The sequence below is a fragment of the Phalacrocorax carbo genome, chromosome 5, assembly GCF_963921805.1.
Source record: "Phalacrocorax carbo chromosome 5, bPhaCar2.1, whole genome shotgun sequence".
Taxonomy (NCBI): Eukaryota; Metazoa; Chordata; class Aves; order Suliformes; family Phalacrocoracidae; genus Phalacrocorax; species Phalacrocorax carbo.
Window position 1 is genome coordinate 49,595,687 of NC_087517.1, and position 20,054 is coordinate 49,615,740.

Below are 20,054 nucleotides of genomic sequence, written 5' to 3' on the forward strand. Positions count from 1 at the left end.
CTCTAACACCTGATTCGGGCTGTATAACTCACCCAAATTTTGATTGCTTCCTGTTGTAAAGAGTGGTTGGTACCAGTATAACAGTACACTAAGAATGGGACCATTTTCAAAATTCATCAAAAGAGCAAACCAAACCTTCTTAGCTACACACACTGTATGTATATACTCGCATGCATATGTGACCGAATTGTCCCTCTGAAGATATTAGCAAGGGTAGGTGCTTAGCAGGATTCAAGAGGGGGTGTCTCCTGGGTTAGAAGGATCATCCATCCTTGAGACAGTAAGCCAGCATCCTCAATTCAGATGTAAGCCAACAACTAACAACACAAAACCCTCCCAGCCTTCTTAATAATGCTGTAATTCTTTCTCCCAGCAACTCTAGTTCCTAGAGATCTGTGTGTGGTTGCAGGGCCATGATCTCATTGCAATTACAGAAACATGGTGGGATAGCTCACATGACTGGAATGCTGTCATGGATGGCTATGTACTTTTTAGGAAAGACAGGCCAACAAGGAGAGGTGGGGAAGTTGCTCTTTATGCGAAGGAGCAACTGGAATGTGTCAAGCTCTGCTTAGGAGTGGAGGAAGAATGAGTTGAGAGCTTATGGGTAAAAATTAGGGGGCAGGCAAACATAGGTGACACTGTTGAGGGCATTTGCTACAGGCCACCTGATCAGGTAGAGGAAGCTGAAAAGGCCTTCTGCACACAGCTGGAAGTAGCCTCTCAATTGCAGGCCCTAGTTCTCATGGGGGACTTCGACCACCCTGATATTTGCTGGAAAAGCAACATGGCAAGGCACGTGCAATCCAGGAGGTTCTTGCAGAGCATCAAGGATAACTTGTTAACACAGGTGTCGGAGGAGCCAATGAGGCAAGATGTGCTGCTTGACCCTATATTAACAAAAAAAGAAGGTCTGTTTGAGGATGTGAGGGTTGGGAGTAGAGTTGGCTACAGTGACCAACAGATGGTGGTCACTTCTGCATGGCAGAAGATGGGCAACAAGTAGGATTACAACCCTGGACTTCAGGAGAGCTAAACTTTGGCCTCTTCAAAGACCTGCTTGGAGGAATCCCATAGGCTAGGGCTGTAGAAGGTAGGAAGGTCCAATAGAGCTGGACAGTATTCAAGGACAACTTCCTCCAAGCTCAAGATCAGTATATCCCTATGTGGAAGAACTCAAGCAGAAGAGCCAGGAGACCCACATGGATAAGCAAAGAGCTTCCAGAAAAACTCAAATGATAGAAGGGGGGCGGTTTACAGCATGTGGAAAAAGGGACTGGCCACTTGGGAGGAATATAGGAACACAGTCAGGGTATACAGAGATGTGATGAGGAAGGCCAAGGCCCACTTGGAATTAAATCTGGCAAAGCATGTCAAGGACAACAATAAGGGCTTTTTCAAATCCATTAGTAGTAAAAGAAAGACTGGGGAATCTGTGGGCCCACAGCTGAATGAGGTGGGGGCCCTGGTGACACAGGATGCAGAGAAGGCAGAGTTACTGAATGCCTTCTTTGCCTCAGTCTTTACTGCTAAGGCTGACCCTCAGGTATCTCAGCCCCCAGAGAAGAGAGAGAAAATCTGGAGAAAGGAAGACTTCCCCTTTGTTGAAAAGGATTGGGTCAGAGATCACCTATGCAAACTGGATCCTCGCAAATCCGTGGGCCCTGATAGGATGCACCCGGGAATGCTGAGGGAGCTGGTGCATGTTCTTCCTGAGCCACTCTCCATCATCTTTGAAAGGTCGAGGAGGACAGGAGAGGTGCCCGAGGACTGGATGACAGCAAACGTCACTCCAGTCTTCAAAAGGGGCAAGGAGGAGGACCTGGGGAACTACAGCCAGTCAGCCTCACCTCCATCCCCGGAAAGGTGATGGCGCAGTTCACCCTGGAGGTCACCTCCAGGCATGTAGAGGAAAAGAAGGTTATCAGAAACAGTCAACATGGATTCACCAAGGGAAGATCATGCTTGACCAACCTCATAGCCTTCTGTGATGGTGTGACTGGCTGGGTCGATGGGAGAGCAGTGGATGTTGTTGATCTTGACTTCAGTAAGACATTTGACACTGTCTCCCATAGCATCCTCATAGGCAAGCTAAGGAAGTATGGGTTGGATGAGTGGACAGCGAGATGGATAGAAAGTCCAGTGGAGAGCTATGAAGATGATCAGGGTACTGGAGCACCTCTCATGACTGGGGGATTGCACTGGACAGTTATAAGGTCTTTCATAAAGACAGGCAAGGTAGAAGAGGTGGAGTTGCACTCTACATTAAGGAAAACCTCAAATGTATCAGTCAACTCTGGTGATTGTGACTGTTCTGTTGAATGCCTCTGGGTTAAAGTCAAAGGGGTCATCTCCAAGCAGGACCTCACAGCGGGCATCTGCTATCGACCTCCTAACCACGATGACGAAGCTGACGAAGCAATATTTGGGGCACTAAAGCAAGCTTCTGGCCAACAGAACCTGGTCCTTATGGGTGACTTCAACTACCCAGACATCTGCTGGAAGAACAATACGGCAGCTCACGTGTCATCCACCAAGTTCCTGGAATGTGTAGAGGCCTGATTCCTGATACAAATGTTAAATGCACCGATCAGGAAGGAGGCACTTCTGGACTTGCTATTGACAAAACAAGAAAACCTGCATTGTAATATCTTGGTTAGTGGTAGCCTTGGCTGCAGTGCTCACAAAATTGTGGAGTTCGGGATCCTGCTGAGCATGCTAAAGGTCAGCTCTAAGACAAGGGTTCCAGATTTTAGAAGAGCAAACTTCAGTTTACTCAGGGCTCAGTTGGGAGGGATTCCATGGGAAGCTTCCATGGAAGACAAAGGAGCTAGTGAGTGCTGGGAGTTCTTCAAGAACTCTCTATTGGAAGCACAAAGGTAATTTATCCCCTACAAAGGAAAGGGAAGTAAGCGGAGCAAGAGGCCCCCTTGGCTCAACCATGACCTCCTGGGTCTACTCAAATCCAAAAGGGCACACCAGAAATGGAGAAGTGGAGGATTATCTGCTGAGAGCAACAAGGGCATTGCCAGAGCATGCAGAGATCCAGGCAGAACAGCAAAAGCCCAGCTCGAATTGGAATTGGCCATAGATGTCAAAAATAACAAGAAAGGTTTCTTCAGACACGTCACCCATAAGCAGAAAAAGAAGGAAAACATAGGCCCACTGTTAAACAGAAAAGGAGAGTCAATCACCAACAATGCTGAAAAGGCAGAGGTCCTCCACACTTTCTCACCTCTGTCTTTACCCACACTGTTGGGTCCCAGGCTTTGGGAACAAACTAGCTGATTGATCCAAATACCAACCCACCATCAGTGAAGGAAGAGTTAGTACATGAATTCCTACAGGAGCTTGACCCCCTACAAATCAATGGGCCCTGACGCCATCCACCCGAGGGTGTTGAGAGAGCTGGCAGACATCATCGCAAAGCCACTCTCCATAATCTTCGAGAAGTCGTGGAGAACGGGGGATGTCCCAGAGGAGTGGAGGAAGGCAAATGTTACCCTTATCTACAAGAAAGACTCGAGGAAGGATCCGGGTAACTATAGGCCCATCGGCCTTATTTCAATCCCTGGGAAAGTTAAGGAACAAATCCTCCTGGGGGCCATCACAAGTCAAATGAAGCACGTGATTGGGAAAAGCCAACATGGCTTCATTAAGGGCAGATCATGCTTGACAAACCTGGTGGCCTTCTCTGACAAAGTGACTTGCCTGGTTGACATGGGGCAGGCGGTGGACATTGTCTACCTGGACTTCTCCAAGGCCTTTGATACGGTCCCCCACAGTCTCCTCCTAGAGAAATTAATGCATTATGGCCTAGACAAGTGGTCTCTGCAGTGGGTGGGGAATTGGCTGACAGGCCGTACCCAAAGGGTGGTGGTAAATAGCTCCTTCTCCAAGTGGCAACCTGTCACTAGTGGGGGTCCCCAGGGATCGCTATTGGGCCCAATGTTATTCAATATCTTTATAAGTGATCTGGATAACGGGGTCAAGTGTAGCCTGATGAAGTTTGCTGATGACACCAAACAGAGTGGGGAAGTAGACACTCCAGAAGGGAGAGCTGGTCTGCAGGGAGATCTGGATAGGCTGGAAGAGTGGGCCAGCAAGAACCTTATGAAGTTCAACAAGGACAAGTGTAAGGTCTTGCACCTGGGAAAACATAATCCAGGAGTGCAGCACAGACTGGGATCCACCTGGCTGGAGAGAAGCTCTGTGGAAAGGGACCTGGGGGTCCTGGTGGACAGAAAGCTCAACATGAGCGAACAGTGTGCTGCTGCGGCCAAGGCGGCCAACAGGATGCTGGGTTGCATCAAAAAGGGCATCACCATCAGAGAGAAAGAAGTCATCATCCCACTCTACTCAGTGCCTGTCAGGCCACACCTGGAGTACTGCATACAGTTCTGGTCCCCGCTGTACAAAAAGGATGGGGACAGGCTGGAAGAGGTCCAGAGAAGGGCCACCAAGATGATCAAAGGAGTGGGAAGCTGCCATACGAGGATAGGCTGGGAGAACTGGGTTTGTTCAGCCTGGAGAACAGGAGGCTCAGAGGGGATCTCATCACCATGTACCAGTACTTAAGGGGTAGCTACAAAGAAGATGGAGACTCCCTTTTTACAAGGAGTCCCATGGAGAGGACAAGGGGGAATGGACACAAGTTGCTCTTGGGGAGATTCCAATTGGACATGAGAGGGAGATTTTTCACATTGACGACAGTCAACCATTGGAATAACCTCCCCAGGGGGGTGGTTGGATACCTTCAAGAGTCATCTGGACAGGGTTCTGGGCCATCTTGTCTAGACTGCGCTCTTCCTAGAAAGGTTGGTCTAGATGATCCCTGAGGTCCTTTCCAACCTGGGATTCTGTGTGATTCTTATGAGGAAAGGCTGAGACACTTGGGTTTGTTTAGCCTGGGGAAGACTGAGCGGGGATCTTACCAATGCTTAGAAGTATCTAAAGGGTAGGTGTCAAAAAGATGGGGTGGGACTGTCTTCAGTGGTGCCCAATGGCAGGATGAGGAGCAATGGGCACAAATATGAACACAGGAAGTTCCACCTAAACATGAGAAAAGACTTCTTTACTGTGAGGGTAACAGAGCAGTAGAACAGGCTGCCCAGAGAGGGTGTGGAGCCTCCTTCCCTGGAGACATTCAAAACATGCCTGGATGTGTTCCTCTGCTCCCTGCTCTAGGTGTGCTTGCTCAAGCAGGGGGGGTTGGGCAAGATGATCTCCAACGGTCCCTTCCAACCCCTGCGATTCTGTGACTCCTCTCACACCCTTTGTCTCTACTATGGTGCATAGACTGTAGCTACACAGGCATATTCAGCATCCCACACACACAGTGGCTGGTTCATTAGACATGCGTCTCATGGCAGCATATACAGAGTTAAAAGCTGCCTACTAAAATGGAGATGATGGAGATGCAGAACAGGCAGCTTGAAGTTCTCTGTATGAATTACAGAACCTTGCTTGCACGAATATTAATTTTTGTCTGGAGATTCAAATGAGCACTATGTCCATCCTGTTTTGGCTTATCTAACCTGTTAATATCAGACCAGCACAGGATATGAATCTCTTGCTCACAAGATATGAATCCCTTGCTCTCCCTGTTGTCTCTTTCCCATGCTAATTTTACATTGATGAAGGCGATCAGGTAGCAGATAGATGTATGAGAAGAGGAAAGAACAGTCTAATTATTTCTGTTAATTTGGGCAGGATCAAAAGGATGCTCATCTAGAAAACTGTTAGCCAATGAAGTGAGCTGGAAGTATTTAAATAAAAAACCCAGAAAACGACAATTCTGCAGAAACTTAAATTCATAGTTGCAGCATAGCCCAGCTCAGTAAGGTTGAGTCTGTCGTGACAAGAACAACTTTTATTGACATTTTGCAGCTATTTATATTTTCTTGTCAGTTTTTATGTTCATTACTGTCTACAATTCACTAGATGCAACTGATTTTGGTAAGGAAATTTTTGAAGAGACAGTCAAGGTGTATTTTCCTGTTACTGATTCATGAGTAAATACCCAGCCCAGCCTTCATTAAGAAAATCTTAGTTAAGGTTAATGAAAATCCTCATTAAGATTTTGTAATTGTACAAAGGGAAACAAAATTCATACAAGGCAGAGGATAACATTCTTGAAGACAGAAAACCTCCTAGTTTGTATCCTATAAATCCAAATAAGTGTCAACATTCAGCTTGTTTTAAGTACAAACAGCGCACCAAAAGTCATATTAGCAACATATTCAGAAGCCAGGTAATGAGGAACCTGAGAGTCACACAGATGATGTCATCAGGAACATCTCACTGAAAGGCAGAGGTTGAACTTTAGAAATTTCTTTATTCTTGCCAAAGCTCTCACTAATATAAATTCTGCTGGGCTTTAAAGAGACATGCATGACAATGATCAATCCTTACAACAGTTCCACCCTTTCTTAAGATGTTAAAGTCTAAGAAAAAAAATATACTAACCTGTCTTCAATGTTGCAACAAGCCTGATGCTTTACCTGCAAAGCATCAGATACTTTATACAGATACTTTTAATGCCTTTGAAAGGGAGAAGAGCTCACTGGTTTAAAGCAGAACTATGTATGGAGGCTTCCACAGCACAGTTATTAAAGCCCCTTTGTTTTAAAAGGGATGGAAAACTGGGGTTAAAGAAGAGGCATCAAGTTAAAAAAGCAGGAGTATTTAATAAAACATGGTATTTATAGTCAGTTAATTTGGAAGAAGATATTCTTTCTGCTCCATAAGCAAAGCTAATGATACCTTGAAAGTGTCTTCGGAAAGGTAAGCTGCTTGTATTTTGGTTTAAGTTTAATGAAAACCTCCATGGAGTTTATATGTAAAGGAGGAACATTTGTTAGCCGAAAAGCAGTAACTTTTCAGAAATTTCTCAGTCCCTCTAGAATAACATGAAATTTGAGGGTTTGTTTTTTTCACTCCCAACTGGATTTCAAATCCAGTTATTTTGACTGCATTATGCATTCAGTTATGTGCTATGCTGCAGCATAATCTCATTGTCTGGGTAAAACGTGCTCGTTTTGGCTAGGATCAAGTTAATTTTCCTCATAGTAGCTAGTATGGGGCTGTGTTTTGGATTTGTGCTGGAAACAGTGTTGATAATACAAGGATGTTTTAGTTCCTGCTAAGCAGGGCTTACACAGAGTCAAGACCTTTTCTGCCTCTCACCCCACCCCACCAGCAAGTGGGCTGGGGGTGCACAAGAAGCTGGGAAGGGACACAGCTGGGACAGCTGACCCCAACTGACCCAAGGGATATGCTACACCATATGATATCGTGTTCGGCATATAGAGCTGGGGAAGGAAGCAAGGGAGGGAACATTTGGCATTTGTCTTCCGAAGTCACTGTTACACGTGATGGAGCCCTGCTTTCCTGGAGGCATCTGAACACCTGCCTGACAACAGGAAGGAGTGAATAAATTCCCTGTTTGCTTTGTTTGTGTGTGTGGCTTTTGCCTTACCTATTAAACTGTCTTTATCTCAACCCATGAGTTTTCTCACTTTTACTCTTCTGATTCTCATCCCACCAGCGAGGAGCGAGCCAGTGGCTGTGTGGAGCTTAGTTGCTGGCTGGGGTTAAACCACGACAAATGTGTAGGTTAAAATTTCATGCTAACTAGTGGTTGGATAACATTAACTAAAGATTAATTAATGCTAAGAAAAAGATTAAATCACAGAGGAGAACCAGATCAGGCTTTTTTTAGCTCTCTACAACTGGGAGTTCTCTAGGGAGTACTAAAACATGTAAACATTATTAGCCAGCTCATTTTGCCTATTTTCCAGAAAGTTAGTGTTACATTTCAGGGGGTTAAGAATTACATTTTGACTGGAGAGAACAAAAACAACAGGGTACAGTCAACAATTTTGACATGAAAGCAACTAGCCTTGATGGTAGTGGAAGTCAACTTACAGCACTAGGCCAGTGTGCTGAAGTAGTATACACAGGATCCCTAAAAATCAGAGCATCACTCTTCCACTGGAAGAGTCGTAAGTCAAGTCTGTCTCAGTTTACCCATCTGTGAATAGGGATTTAAGTACCTGCCACCAAGTACTGTATTAAAACTGGACAATTTGAAGAACCTTAAGATCAAATAATAAAGCCTGTCATTTTTTTCTAACATTAGCTAAATTAAGAAACTTGGCAGTAGCTTTGTTACTTACCTAGTATACACTACAGACCACACCAGTAACACTACCTAGGCAAGCCTTGTGATATTATGCATGTTAAGGTCATAGCAATGGTCACTTACGGCATTCCTTCTCATCACTGTCATCAAAGCAGTCCGGCAGCCCATCACACTGCCAGGCCCCTGGGATACAGCGCCCATTACTGCACATGAAGTTTCCAGGAATGTTGCATTCATTTGTGAAATTATTCCCAGGCAACAGTTGGCTCTCTGTGACAAAAAAAAAAGAGGAAAGTTTACAGAGGTTTTTTAAAAAGGCATCAAAAGCAGTCGCTAAGCTGTTTGTCAGTGGTTCAATGAAGATGAGCTGAATGGATCTTGACCCTGGTTATTTTGTCATTCTCCTATTAGTATCTTGAGTATGGTACTTGGCAGCACTTTCTTTTTCCTAAATTATCATTTTACCTGTTCTCCGTTCACACTCCCCATTTCAGATTTCTTTGTTGCTATTTTGTTTCTAGGAACATACATGCAGCCTTCTGTGTGTCCTCAGGTCAAAGCAAAGTTTGTTCAAAAAAAATCTCCTTCACAGGGTCAGTCTAAACACAAGTAAAACAGACAAGGCTACAAGAACTCAGCTCCGTACTCCCATGCTCTTGTCAGATCGGTCTCAGCTTGCAGAATATTTTGTTGTTACCCAAGGGCTACGAACTAGGTAATGCATTGACTAATTCATACTTTCAATTTCAGTTTGTTTTAAACACAGTGCTGCTGATCAAACTTAGAATTGAGCTACTTCATGTTAATATAATCCCTGGCACACATCTGTCCACAGGCTAGTAAGGCAGTTGGCACACTAAGAGTCTGCCAAGTGGAGGGGGTTTAGCAGCAGAATAATGGAGATCAACAGTGCAAAAGGGAAGCCTAGAGATTTGCCTTCAAGGTTACAGACCGCTCTAGTCAGTCATTTCAATCTACCATGTTTCCCACTTTATGCATTGTTTTTGGAGCACAGATATCACAGACACAAACTTCAGTGAAGGAAACACTCAATGGTTTTAATAAGCACCAAAATGGCATGTCATGTTGTCAAGCTAGGGGGAAACTGCACGACAGGGCAGACGATGACAGAAAGAATATCCTCTGTCAGGTTCCAGACTAGTCCCAAGCAAAACCCACAAATACAAACCTTCCCACATAAGGGTGGAGGTGTCACAAAAATATGCCCTCCCGCCTCCTGCATGGTTCAAAACCAGGAAGAACAAATTAAGCTGATGTGCAGCTTAATCATTTACCTATTCATTTACCTATTTTGAGGATATTGCATGATTTTTGAAACCCTGGGGGAGCAGCAGAGCTGCAGGCAGTTCCCTGCATTGCCCACCCTACACCAGCTTGCTTCCTGCTGCTGTTGGGAGTCCCAACTCCTTCCTCTTCCCAAGAAGGACTGAGCTCCACAGGCAAGAAGAAGCACCATAAACACAGCATGGCAAGTACCCTGCTCTTCAGTGCTGCACAGGGTACAGAGCAGATCACAGCTGACAGAATCAGCAGTTTCAGGAAGGATCCTTTCCTAGATCATTCCTGCAGTCCCAGGGAAGAACCTGCTCCATACAAGCATTTTTGGAGGACTCAGCTGCCAAATAAACGAGCCTTTAAGCATAAGGCGTTCCACAAACTCCTGAATCAGCCAAATGCAAATGGTTCCCTTCCTCCCCCACAACACAGCAAAATGCTCCATCCCTGACACAGGCAAAACTACTAAGTTTCAAAAGACTGTTTCAAAAGACACATGATAGTAATGCTTCAGGGAGGCATTTTTTTAATGGTTATGTCTGCCCCAAACAACATATTTCCTGCAAATGGCAGACTCTTCTGGGGATGTTTTAAGAATCTGCCAGCACAGAGCAGATACCTTAATGGAAGTTTGTCCTGAGCTGTTAAAAGGCAAGAGAGTTCAGAAAAAGGTGGAAATAAGGTCTTCTGAGACAGATGGGGCAATCTCAGCCACTAGCCACATACCCAGAGCCACCTGTAACTCTCCTGCTGTAGCACCTTAAAGAAGGCAACAGCCAACAAAAAGCAAGCCCAGGCTATGCAGCTGGAAATTTGATGTCTTTTTGCTTTTAGCAGTTTCATTCAAACTTCAGTTTCATTCCCTGCATCAGTGCTCTTCCGATCTAGAAAGAACAGGTCTCCTCTTTACTCTGCAATGGGAAAAGGCTACAACCTGCGGCACACTGGAAGAAGCTCAGTTTCAGACCACTTAGGCAGGGCCTTCACTGCTCTGAGCATCTCCCATGGAAATGACCACTTCCTCCAAGCTCAAGATTGGTGCGGCCCAAGGAGGAAGAAATCAGGCAGAAGAGGCAGGAGACCCACATGGATAAGCAAAGAGCTTCCAGAAAAACTCAAATGGAGGGGGGGGGGGGGGCACGGTTTACAGCATGTGGAAAAAGGGACTGGCCACTTGGGAGGAATATAGGAACACAGTCAGGGTATACAGAGATGTGATGAGGAAGGCCAAGGCCCACTTGGAATTAAATCTGGCAAAGCATGTCAAGGACAACAATAAGGGCTTTTTCAAATCCATTAGTAGTAAAAGAAAGACTGGGGAATCTGTGGGCCCACAGCTGAATGAGGTGGGGGCCCTGGTGACACAGGATGCAGAGAAGGCAGAGTTACTGAATGCCTTCTTTGCCTCAGTCTTTACTGCTAAGGCTGACCCTCAGGTATCTCAGCCCCCAGAGAAGAGAGAGAAAATCTGGAGAAAGGAAGACTTCCCCTTTGTTGAAAAGGATTGGGTCAGAGATCACCTATGCAAACTGGATCCTCGCAAATCCGTGGGCCCTGATAGGATGCACCCGGGAATGCTGAGGGAGCTGGTGCATGTTCTTCCTGAGCCACTCTCCATCATCTTTGAAAGGTCGAGGAGGACAGGAGAGGTGCCCGAGGACTGGATGACAGCAAACGTCACTCCAGTCTTCAAAAGGGGCAAGGAGGAGGACCTGGGGAACTACAGCCAGTCAGCCTCACCTCCATCCCCGGAAAGGTGATGGCGCAGTTCACCCTGGAGGTCACCTCCAGGCATGTAGAGGAAAAGAAGGTTATCAGAAACAGTCAACATGGATTCACCAAGGGAAGATCATGCTTGACCAACCTCATAGCCTTCTGTGATGGTGTGACTGGCTGGGTCGATGGGAGAGCAGTGGATGTTGTTGATCTTGACTTCAGTAAGACATTTGACACTGTCTCCCATAGCATCCTCATAGGCAAGCTAAGGAAGTATGGGTTGGATGAGCGGACAGCGAGATGGACAGAGAACTGGCTCAACAACAGAACTCAGAAGGTCATGATCAATGGGGCAGAGTCTGGATGGAGGCCTGTCACTAGCGGTGTTCCCCAGGGTTTCTGCTGGGTCCAGTCCTGTTCAACACAGTCATCAATGACCTGCATGAAGGGACAGGGTGTAACCTCAGCAAGTTTGCTGATGATACCAAGCTGGGGGGAGTGGCTGATACACCAGAAGGCTGTGCTGCAATCCAACGAGACCTGGACAGGCTGGAGAGCTGGGCTGAGGGGAACCTGACGAAATTCAACCAGAGCAAGTGCAAGGTCCTGCACCTGTGGAGGAACAACCCCGTGCACTGGTACAGGCTGGGGGCTGAGCTACTGGAAATCGGCTCTGAGAAGGACCTGGGATTGCTGGTGGACAACAAGCTGACCCTGAGCCAGCAATGTGCCCTTGTGGCCTAGAAGGCCAACAGTATCCTGGGGTGCGTTAAAAGGAGTGTGGCCATCAGATTGAAAGAGATTATCCTCCCCCTCTACTCTGCCCTAGTGAGGCCACATTTGGAGTACTGTGTCCAGTTCTGGGCCCCCAGCTTAAGGACAGGAAACTGCTTGATCAAGTCCAGCGGAGAACTACCAAGATGATCAGGGGGCTGGAGCATCTCCCTTATGGGGAAAGGCTGAGAGACTTGGGTTTGTTTAGCCTGGAGAAGAGTGAGGGGGGATTTTATAGGTATTTATGAATATCTAAAGGGTGGGTGTCAGGACAATGGGACTAGCCTCTTTTCAACAGTGCCCAGTGACAGGACAATGGGCAATGGGCGCAAGTTGGAACACAGGAAGCTGCACCTCAATATGAGAAAAAAGTTCTGTCCTGTGAGGGTGACAGCAGTGGCACGGGCTGCCCAGGGAGGCTGTGGAGTCTCCTTCCCTGGAGACATTCAAAACCCACCTGGACGCGTTCCTGTGTCCCCTGCTCTGGGTGTGCCTGCTTAAGCAGGGGGGTTGGACGACAATCTCCAGAGGTCCCTTCCAACCCCTACCATTCTGTGATTCTGTGAAATGCTGCACCCAACTCTACTTCATGCCCAAGTCCTAAAAATATAAATCAGCAACAGGAATGGTTTGTCCTTGGCTAGTCCTGCCATGAAACACTGAACAGATAGGGCGCTGTCAATAAACACCCCTGGGCTAGTGCAGCCTTACAACTGTTCACTAAGTTATGCAGTTCTGTGTTCAGGGTTTGGTTTTTTTTTTGTTAATTTTCTTTTAGTTTTTTCCTTATACCACTGATTGAACATATTCACATGAGCCTTCATATCGTTGACCTGTTGTACCTGGTAAGTAATCATGAAACCAAAGTCACCACTCAAACAGCTACAGAGGATGAAAACTGTCAGCGTTACACAACCTCCTACTAGCAAATAACTCCCAGTGCACTAATAACACCTCTGCCTGCAACTGGAGGAAACCTGCTGCAATGTTACAAAATTATGACATGCTGTCACCAGATCAGGATATGAAAGAGATGAGATATTCAGGTATTCTTTGCAAGGTAAGGGTACAGCCAACATGCCATGTTCAAGTTTGTTATAAAACATCCAAGAGCTTCACAGCAGAACCTAGATTCTTTCTCCACGCTCCCCCCAAAAATAGCTTTCATTTCCAGTGGTACCATACTGACGACTCTCCTGGTAGTTTTCATAACTTTTATTAGAGAGAGTATAAAAATTCTTAAATATTATAAAACTGAAATGTCCTGGCTAAGGATACATCTCTGATGTAAAACAGTTATTTCAAGCTTAGCAAGAGAATTAGGAATTACTGAGGCTTTTGCTGTCTCAGAACCTAAGCACCTACGTGGTACATTTAGGTAGCAACATCAAAAAGATACCATCCTCATGGCATCTCTCTGTTGTTCTGCACCACCTTCTTGTCTAATCTCACACCTACATCTCTCATCCAACCTGCTCCACGTCCACAGGGAAGCTGCATCTATTCAAAATGAAAAATCCTGCTGTCAACACTTAAGTGAGAGATCTTCTAGACTTGGGCAAGTTGCTAACTAAGAACCAACATCAGGTCTCACAGCTACCTGCCCTATTTACAGAACTGTCTTCTCCCCCCTAAGTATCACAGTGTTCCTGAGAAAACATGATAACTGGATGCATTTCAAGCACTATAACACCTCCTGCACAGAATAGCCAAAGTTCAGCTTCTGTCAGATCTACTGCGGTTATCTTGCATGAAAAGTTTTGGCCATGATCTCCACACTTTAATGAAAAACTTTAGACCAAGACAAATAATTGAAGAAATTTTAAGAGTTTCAAAAAGTCAAAACACACAAACCAAACACCCCCTCCCTCCCCCAAAAAAAAGCTATTGAGTGCCTGTTACTTTTAATAATTCCTTTAAATTAATGTTACACTTCTATGCTACTAAATTGAAGCAACATTCCAGGAACAGAAACCTTTTGCTTCCTTCACTTTGCAAGCCTCCTCTATCAGATATAAAAACCCACAAACAAATCTTCAGCATGGTTATCACCTCTCAACCCTCAAGAATGGGATGTTCCTCCCACCCAGTGCACAGCCTGCTGTGTGACTTGGGGCTTTGTGCACACAAGTGAGGAGGAGCAGTGTTACAGACACACACACGACAGACATTAAAAGGACCAAACTAGATCACCTTGTCCATTTTTCTAATAAGGTCCATACAGATGTCAGTTTTTGTGCAGCCAGCTTGCTATACTGGCTGTTGGCAGGGGCAGAAATTCCTTCAATCCGGCAGAGCTGGCTTTCCAGTAGCTGACATATTTACCCTGCAGTCTCTTTGACTTACTTTTAATTCAACACAGATATGAGCTAGATGGATGTGTACAGTTAAGTAAAGGAAGAAGGGAAGAAGGGGAAAGAAGTAGTCCATTTTCACTGCAACACATTGCTCACTTTAAGAAGCACACCATCTGGGCTGAATAAAAACAGGGACTCGTGTTTCACTTTGAAGGGGACTGAGTAAGGAAAATCAATCTGTTTTATCAGCCACTTCCAAAAATGTTAGTATCTAAATATTTAATACTTGCTGAAAAAGAATCAGGGAAAAATAAATACAAGGACAAGTCATACTGACCATTTCACACTGTATTAAGCAAGCAAGTCAAGGATATCTGTCACAAAAAACCCTTTGCCTGAAAGCACTCCAGAGAACTGCACATTACAAAACAGATCACTACCAATAATACTGCTGCTTCTGTATCAGAAAGCATGATCATTAAGAGTAGGCAGTCACCCTGGTCAAGGGGGTTTTGAGGAAGAAATACAAGACACTTCTGTGTTTGACACCCTCATGAACAATGCCAGTAACTTCAGCCTCTTTGCAAAGAGGATCTATCGCCAACGATGAAGCATGAACACTTCACTGCCAACCTTTGGCATGTCTTCTGTGGGAATCCTGGGATCTTCACTGGATACTTTTAATGGATCACTGCTTCAAATGTGAAGAGAATTATTTGGATCCAGGCTGGTATGTAGCTGTGAGACAAAAGGGGTACTTATGATACCTTCCTATCACATGATGCACATAACGTGCTCCATACATGAATGAATTCATTCTTTCTTTCTACTTATCCCCTTCCTGGGTGTAAATCCACATCAGGTTTGATTTCAGCACATCAGAAATCTGTTCTCACTCTACTGAAATCTGCAATGTGTTATGAAAACAAAAGGTGAGAGGCTAGAACAAGTCAGTGGCTGGAATTTGCAGCAAGATGGCATCAAAAAAACATACCTTCAATACCTGCCAATATTTGCTCACCAACAAAACACATCACAACTAAAGAAAAGTGAGCAGTAATGGCAGACTTGAACAAACTCTTTTTGATCTTCCTTCACCATCTTAAAAGACATCAAAATAAGTGGTGCTAAGTGCCTGGTAGGATATTACAAGATTTGATTTCTCAGAGACTGTGAAACTATTTACAAATGCTTGCTTACATTCAGTTGCTTCTGTAAATTTAGCTGCTAAGGATGGATGCATCTTATCATACTACTTTATACTGACATGAAGCAGACTCACTCCACATCTACTTTACAGGTATCTACTAATGCAGATGATGCATTCAGAAGAAGAGTTCAAAAGCTGAGCATGAAGAAACTCCAAACGTTATGCTTTGCCTATAAACTTCAGCTCAACTTGTGCATGTGTAAACTTCACCGGCAACAGAAGTATGTTGTCGGCAAGATAACACCAGTGGAATTAAGGTAGACTTGGCTTAACGCTTACTGCACTGAAATGGAAGGTAGAGCCCATTTGTGCTTCTGAGAGAATATCAAAGTCAGGATTCCTGCAGCCACCCAAAGAGCCTGTGGCAACAAACTTAAACCACTTTACTACACTTTACCCATTGTTAAGATGAAAACAGGGCACTAGTTTGTAAGAGGAAGGTCCCATACTGAATTCAAGTATATAGGGCATAAAAAGATTGCCCATTAACAGCACCAAACAGGTAAGGAAAGTACACTAATGAGGACTAAGTTTATTTTACACCTCTTACATAAACACCTTTGATATCACCCAAAAAGGTTGTTTTCATCTGCATGTTCGTAAGTATATCATGTAAATCCCAACAAATTCTAGTCTTCAGCTTGCTTTGCTTTCCTATCCACTACTGCAAAGGTGCCTTGCCAGAACAGAAGTGTCCCAGTGCACATTTAGGCTGGCTTTGGGAACCAAAGAATAAGACAAACTCTTGCTCTGCCGTGAAGCCTCTGACAACACCTAAGCCATCTGTCACAAGTAAAGGACACCTGCCAGTGATTATCTGACAACTTAAATCCCCTTGAACAGCTTTAATCCCTATCCTCCCCTATCCTCATTTAAACTGCCTGATGATTACATTGCTTATGCAACATTAGAAGTTATGAGGGTTATTTGTAAAGGCAGATTGACAGCCTCGCTGCAATACGAGTGTTCAAAAATGTTTCTTCACTGAAGCAGCAGGTAGATTAGTCATTATTCAAGGAACTGCTCACTGTTCAAGTTCAACTTTCCCTCCTTCAGCTTTCCAACTGTGATCCATGAGATGTGATGTATTCTACATCTAGCATTTTCAAGATTTAAAATGGATCAGGGCTAGTCAAAGGAGCAGAAACTCCTATGGTTACTTCCAATTAAACACTAAATATTACTGAGGCAAGTCAAAGTCAATGGGAAAACCCTTTTAGAGCAGTAAAAAGGATAGCTGCTTTCAATTTAGACAGAAAAACTACAATGGCAGGGAACACAGACTACTACCGGGTGCCCATCCTTCACCCATTAATTCATCACAGCAAAAGCTGCCTTTATTGAACTGGAAAGCAATTAGCACATTGTGTTCTCCACCATAAATACAATATACATAGAAGAGAACATCTTTTTCAAAATATCCGAGTGTTAGTTTAAGCAATTGGCACATTCCCAATAGTAGGTGGCTGCATTTCATCACTTAGCTATACAAGCACCTGAAATCTTCTATATAATATTGTATTATTTTCTAGATCATTCCCTAATAAACAACCATTTGCTTTTTCCTTGCAACACCATGTGCAGGAAGTGAGCCGAGGTGAACAGGCTTACTTTAATCCTAAAGCCTTCGTGGCTGGATTCTATATTTGGGGGACTGAGCATTTCACTAGAGCCCCCACATTTGCTAGTCTCCAGCAGCTGCTTGAGTACACACCAAAAATATATACATCTCCTAGGTCTGCCGGCTCTCAGCACAGTCAGCGTGGTGGAAGAGAAACAGGCTATGGGCCATTAACAGTACAGAGTGAACACAGCTCCAAACTAGTACAAGTTGAAACAGAAAAAGGAGGAGGAAGAGAGGAGAAAGAAATACTTGTTTAGATTACTAAACTGGGTGCAGCTCAAAAGAGAAGCATTCCCCAGCAAGAAGGTCAAATGGAGATTATATGCTGTTCTTATCCAAACTAAAGCTACCCAACCACATCACTTCCTTACAGAAGCAGCAGAGGTAAATAAATCTTATTCTCAATACCTTTGAGGAATGTATGGCTATAACACTACCCTGGGGACATTATTTTTGTCTTCACAAAAAGAAAACACTACAGGATTTATGCACAATAGCGCAGAAGACCTACAACATATCTTCGGACAGAATTTAGATTTCATGATCCCATTCTGTGCTTTAGCAATATACTTGTAATTACTTGCCAGCAGGAGCATTTGTATCAAACAGAAGTACCCAAGAGAAATTAAATGGGGGGTAGGGTTGAAGGAAGAGATAACAAGCTCATGTGTCCCACCACACTACTCTGGTCTCCTGTCAACCAGGCCAAGCTGACATTCTCTCTGGAAAATACAGGAGACCATGCCTAAACTGTGAGAGCAGAGAGACTGAACCTGATTAATTCACTTGTAAATTTAAGCATTTAACTCCCCATACACTGCTCCAGACAAGAACAAAGAAATTACAGAGTTGAGCCCTTTTTATCCCCTGGTGAATAACGTTTACAATCCTTTGCATGGCTATCTTTCTCCCTAATTTTGGTTAGTGGAGACTCTTGGATACTCATGGCAAAAGGGGTCAGTCAGTACATGGCCCCCAACTTCTTTCTTTTGACTATAATAGCCACATGAGTAAATGGTTATCTTTACTGAGCAATTTCCCCACCCTGCTTGCCCTCAATCCCCCAAGATAGCTTAGAGTGGAAGACCAACTCAGACTGTCTCATCCACCCAATCCCTACAGCAAGATCAATACTCCAAATATAGGATCATTTTGTTTATCCCAGACTCTTCTCCAGTTCCTCCCCCACCAGTGATTTTAAGCAAACTATGAAAGCCATCACTGTACAATGAATTAGAGCATACACTTACACAGAACCCTCTAATTAGCACCATCTTGAATGGAAACATTTTCCCTAATTATGTGTTCCTCACGCTCTTAGAAGAGCTTAGCTATTATCTCCAGGTACTTAAACAGAAAGTTAGAGTTCAGAATAAAAATCTGAAATACAAAGAACATAGTCAATCAATTGTTATCTGCAGGTTATTGAACAGTGACGCCCTTCTCATCATTTCATCTTACCCACGGGTTGTTACATTCTCTCTGATCTTCCAAAAAAGCAGAAGGCACTGTCATAAAAAAATATTCCACAGCAGTGCAATTGAACAAAAGCAGGCAGCCCTGCCCACCACACTAAGCCCCTGGAAAAACCAGCTCGAGAGGGAACCAAGTCTTTGACAGAGAAAAGCTGCCCAGTTACTGTCTCCACATCAGCTCCACAGTCAGGTTCTTAATCACTTTAACTTCCATGCAGCTTAAAGCCAGGTGCACATTTGTACATCTTGGTAAGCAGAATGAGGACAAACAAAAGAGGTTGCTGCACAGTTGCTACAGGATCTTAAATTTTTTGAAGTAATGTGCATCGTTAGCAAAGAAAAGTGAAAAGGTAAGACCAGCAGACTTTGGGGGATCCTTTTAGTTTCTGCTGCCCCAGGAGAAGCTCACGTTTCAGATTTCGGTATGGCAGTGAGCAGTTATTTATAGACAATTAAGGCTTTCAGACAGCAGTCAGTGATGACCGCTGACTTGTGGCTTTCAGTCTTCAGAACATACCTCCTCTAGCACAGTGCTTTGAGTCACAGGGCGGTGGCATTCCTTCCTTGAAATCACTCCTAGCAATTTATCAGCTCTACTCCAAACACCAGCACATTAACAGGACCGCTTGCCTTTCCACTTCTTAGTAGAAGGCACTGCTTCTGCAGGCACCGTCCTACCTTCAGACAGATTATTTGGAAGTTCAGCTCCAGCATCAGAAAACAATAGCCATTTCCACAGGCTGTGTGACAGACCTGCCCATTTCTGAAACAGCTTTGACTCTCCTGTCCCCATTAGTGCCAACAGTTTGACTTAGACCCCTGTAGAGTATCACAGTGCTGTTTCCCAAGAGAGATGCTGTTGCATGAAACTTTCCTTTGACTGCCACCAGGTTAGTGTCTGACATATTATCCTTTTCCAGATGTTCCCTGGCTAGAAATGCCTACTTTTTGAATTTAACTTCAAGCTTTAATTTGATGGAAGAGCAGGAGAGTACTGGTGGCAAAAAGTAATATAAATACACATCAAAAAATGCAGCTGAGCATCTTGATGGGGGTAGCAGCAAAAACAGCAAGAATAAAAAAAAAACTGAAGATGTAATTTCTACCTTCAAACGTGCTAAAAGCAAAGCAAATCCTATTGATTTTATACCCTCCATAGTCAGTAACTTTCAACACACTTAGAAGACAGTACCTGTGCATACAGAAAATAATCCAACTTCTTCATGAACCATGTATCTAGAATACATTCAGCACTATAGACCGGCTACCCTACAAAGGGCACTGAACAAATCACGTTACAAACTACTGACACCTACAGAGGACAGTAAATAGAGAGTAAGTAATCTCAGTCTTGTTTCTCATCTCCCAAACTACCATCAATATCAAGTCCTTATATCAAACTTCCTGCCGTATATTATTGCAGAAAATCGTGGATTTGTAGATCTCATGCTCAAATTGCTACCCACCATAAATTTGGAAGGTAAAACACACTTGGTTTTTCACAGCTTTTAAATGT

At 44.2% G+C, this 20,054-nt stretch overlaps 1 protein-coding gene across 2 annotated transcripts in view; it reads right to left on the reverse strand.

Moving 5' to 3' along the window:
- The window catches only part of LDLRAD3 (low density lipoprotein receptor class A domain containing 3), a 122,282-nt gene that overhangs the window by 76,153 nt on the left and 26,075 nt on the right, over nucleotides 1-20,054 (reverse strand). For both annotated transcript variants that reach the window (XM_064452338.1, XM_064452337.1), the window contains exon 2: nucleotides 8,270-8,416. In XM_064452338.1, coding sequence (XP_064308408.1) covers nucleotides 8,270-8,416 — 147 coding nt within the window. The remainder of the gene's footprint in view (nucleotides 1-8,269; nucleotides 8,417-20,054) is intronic.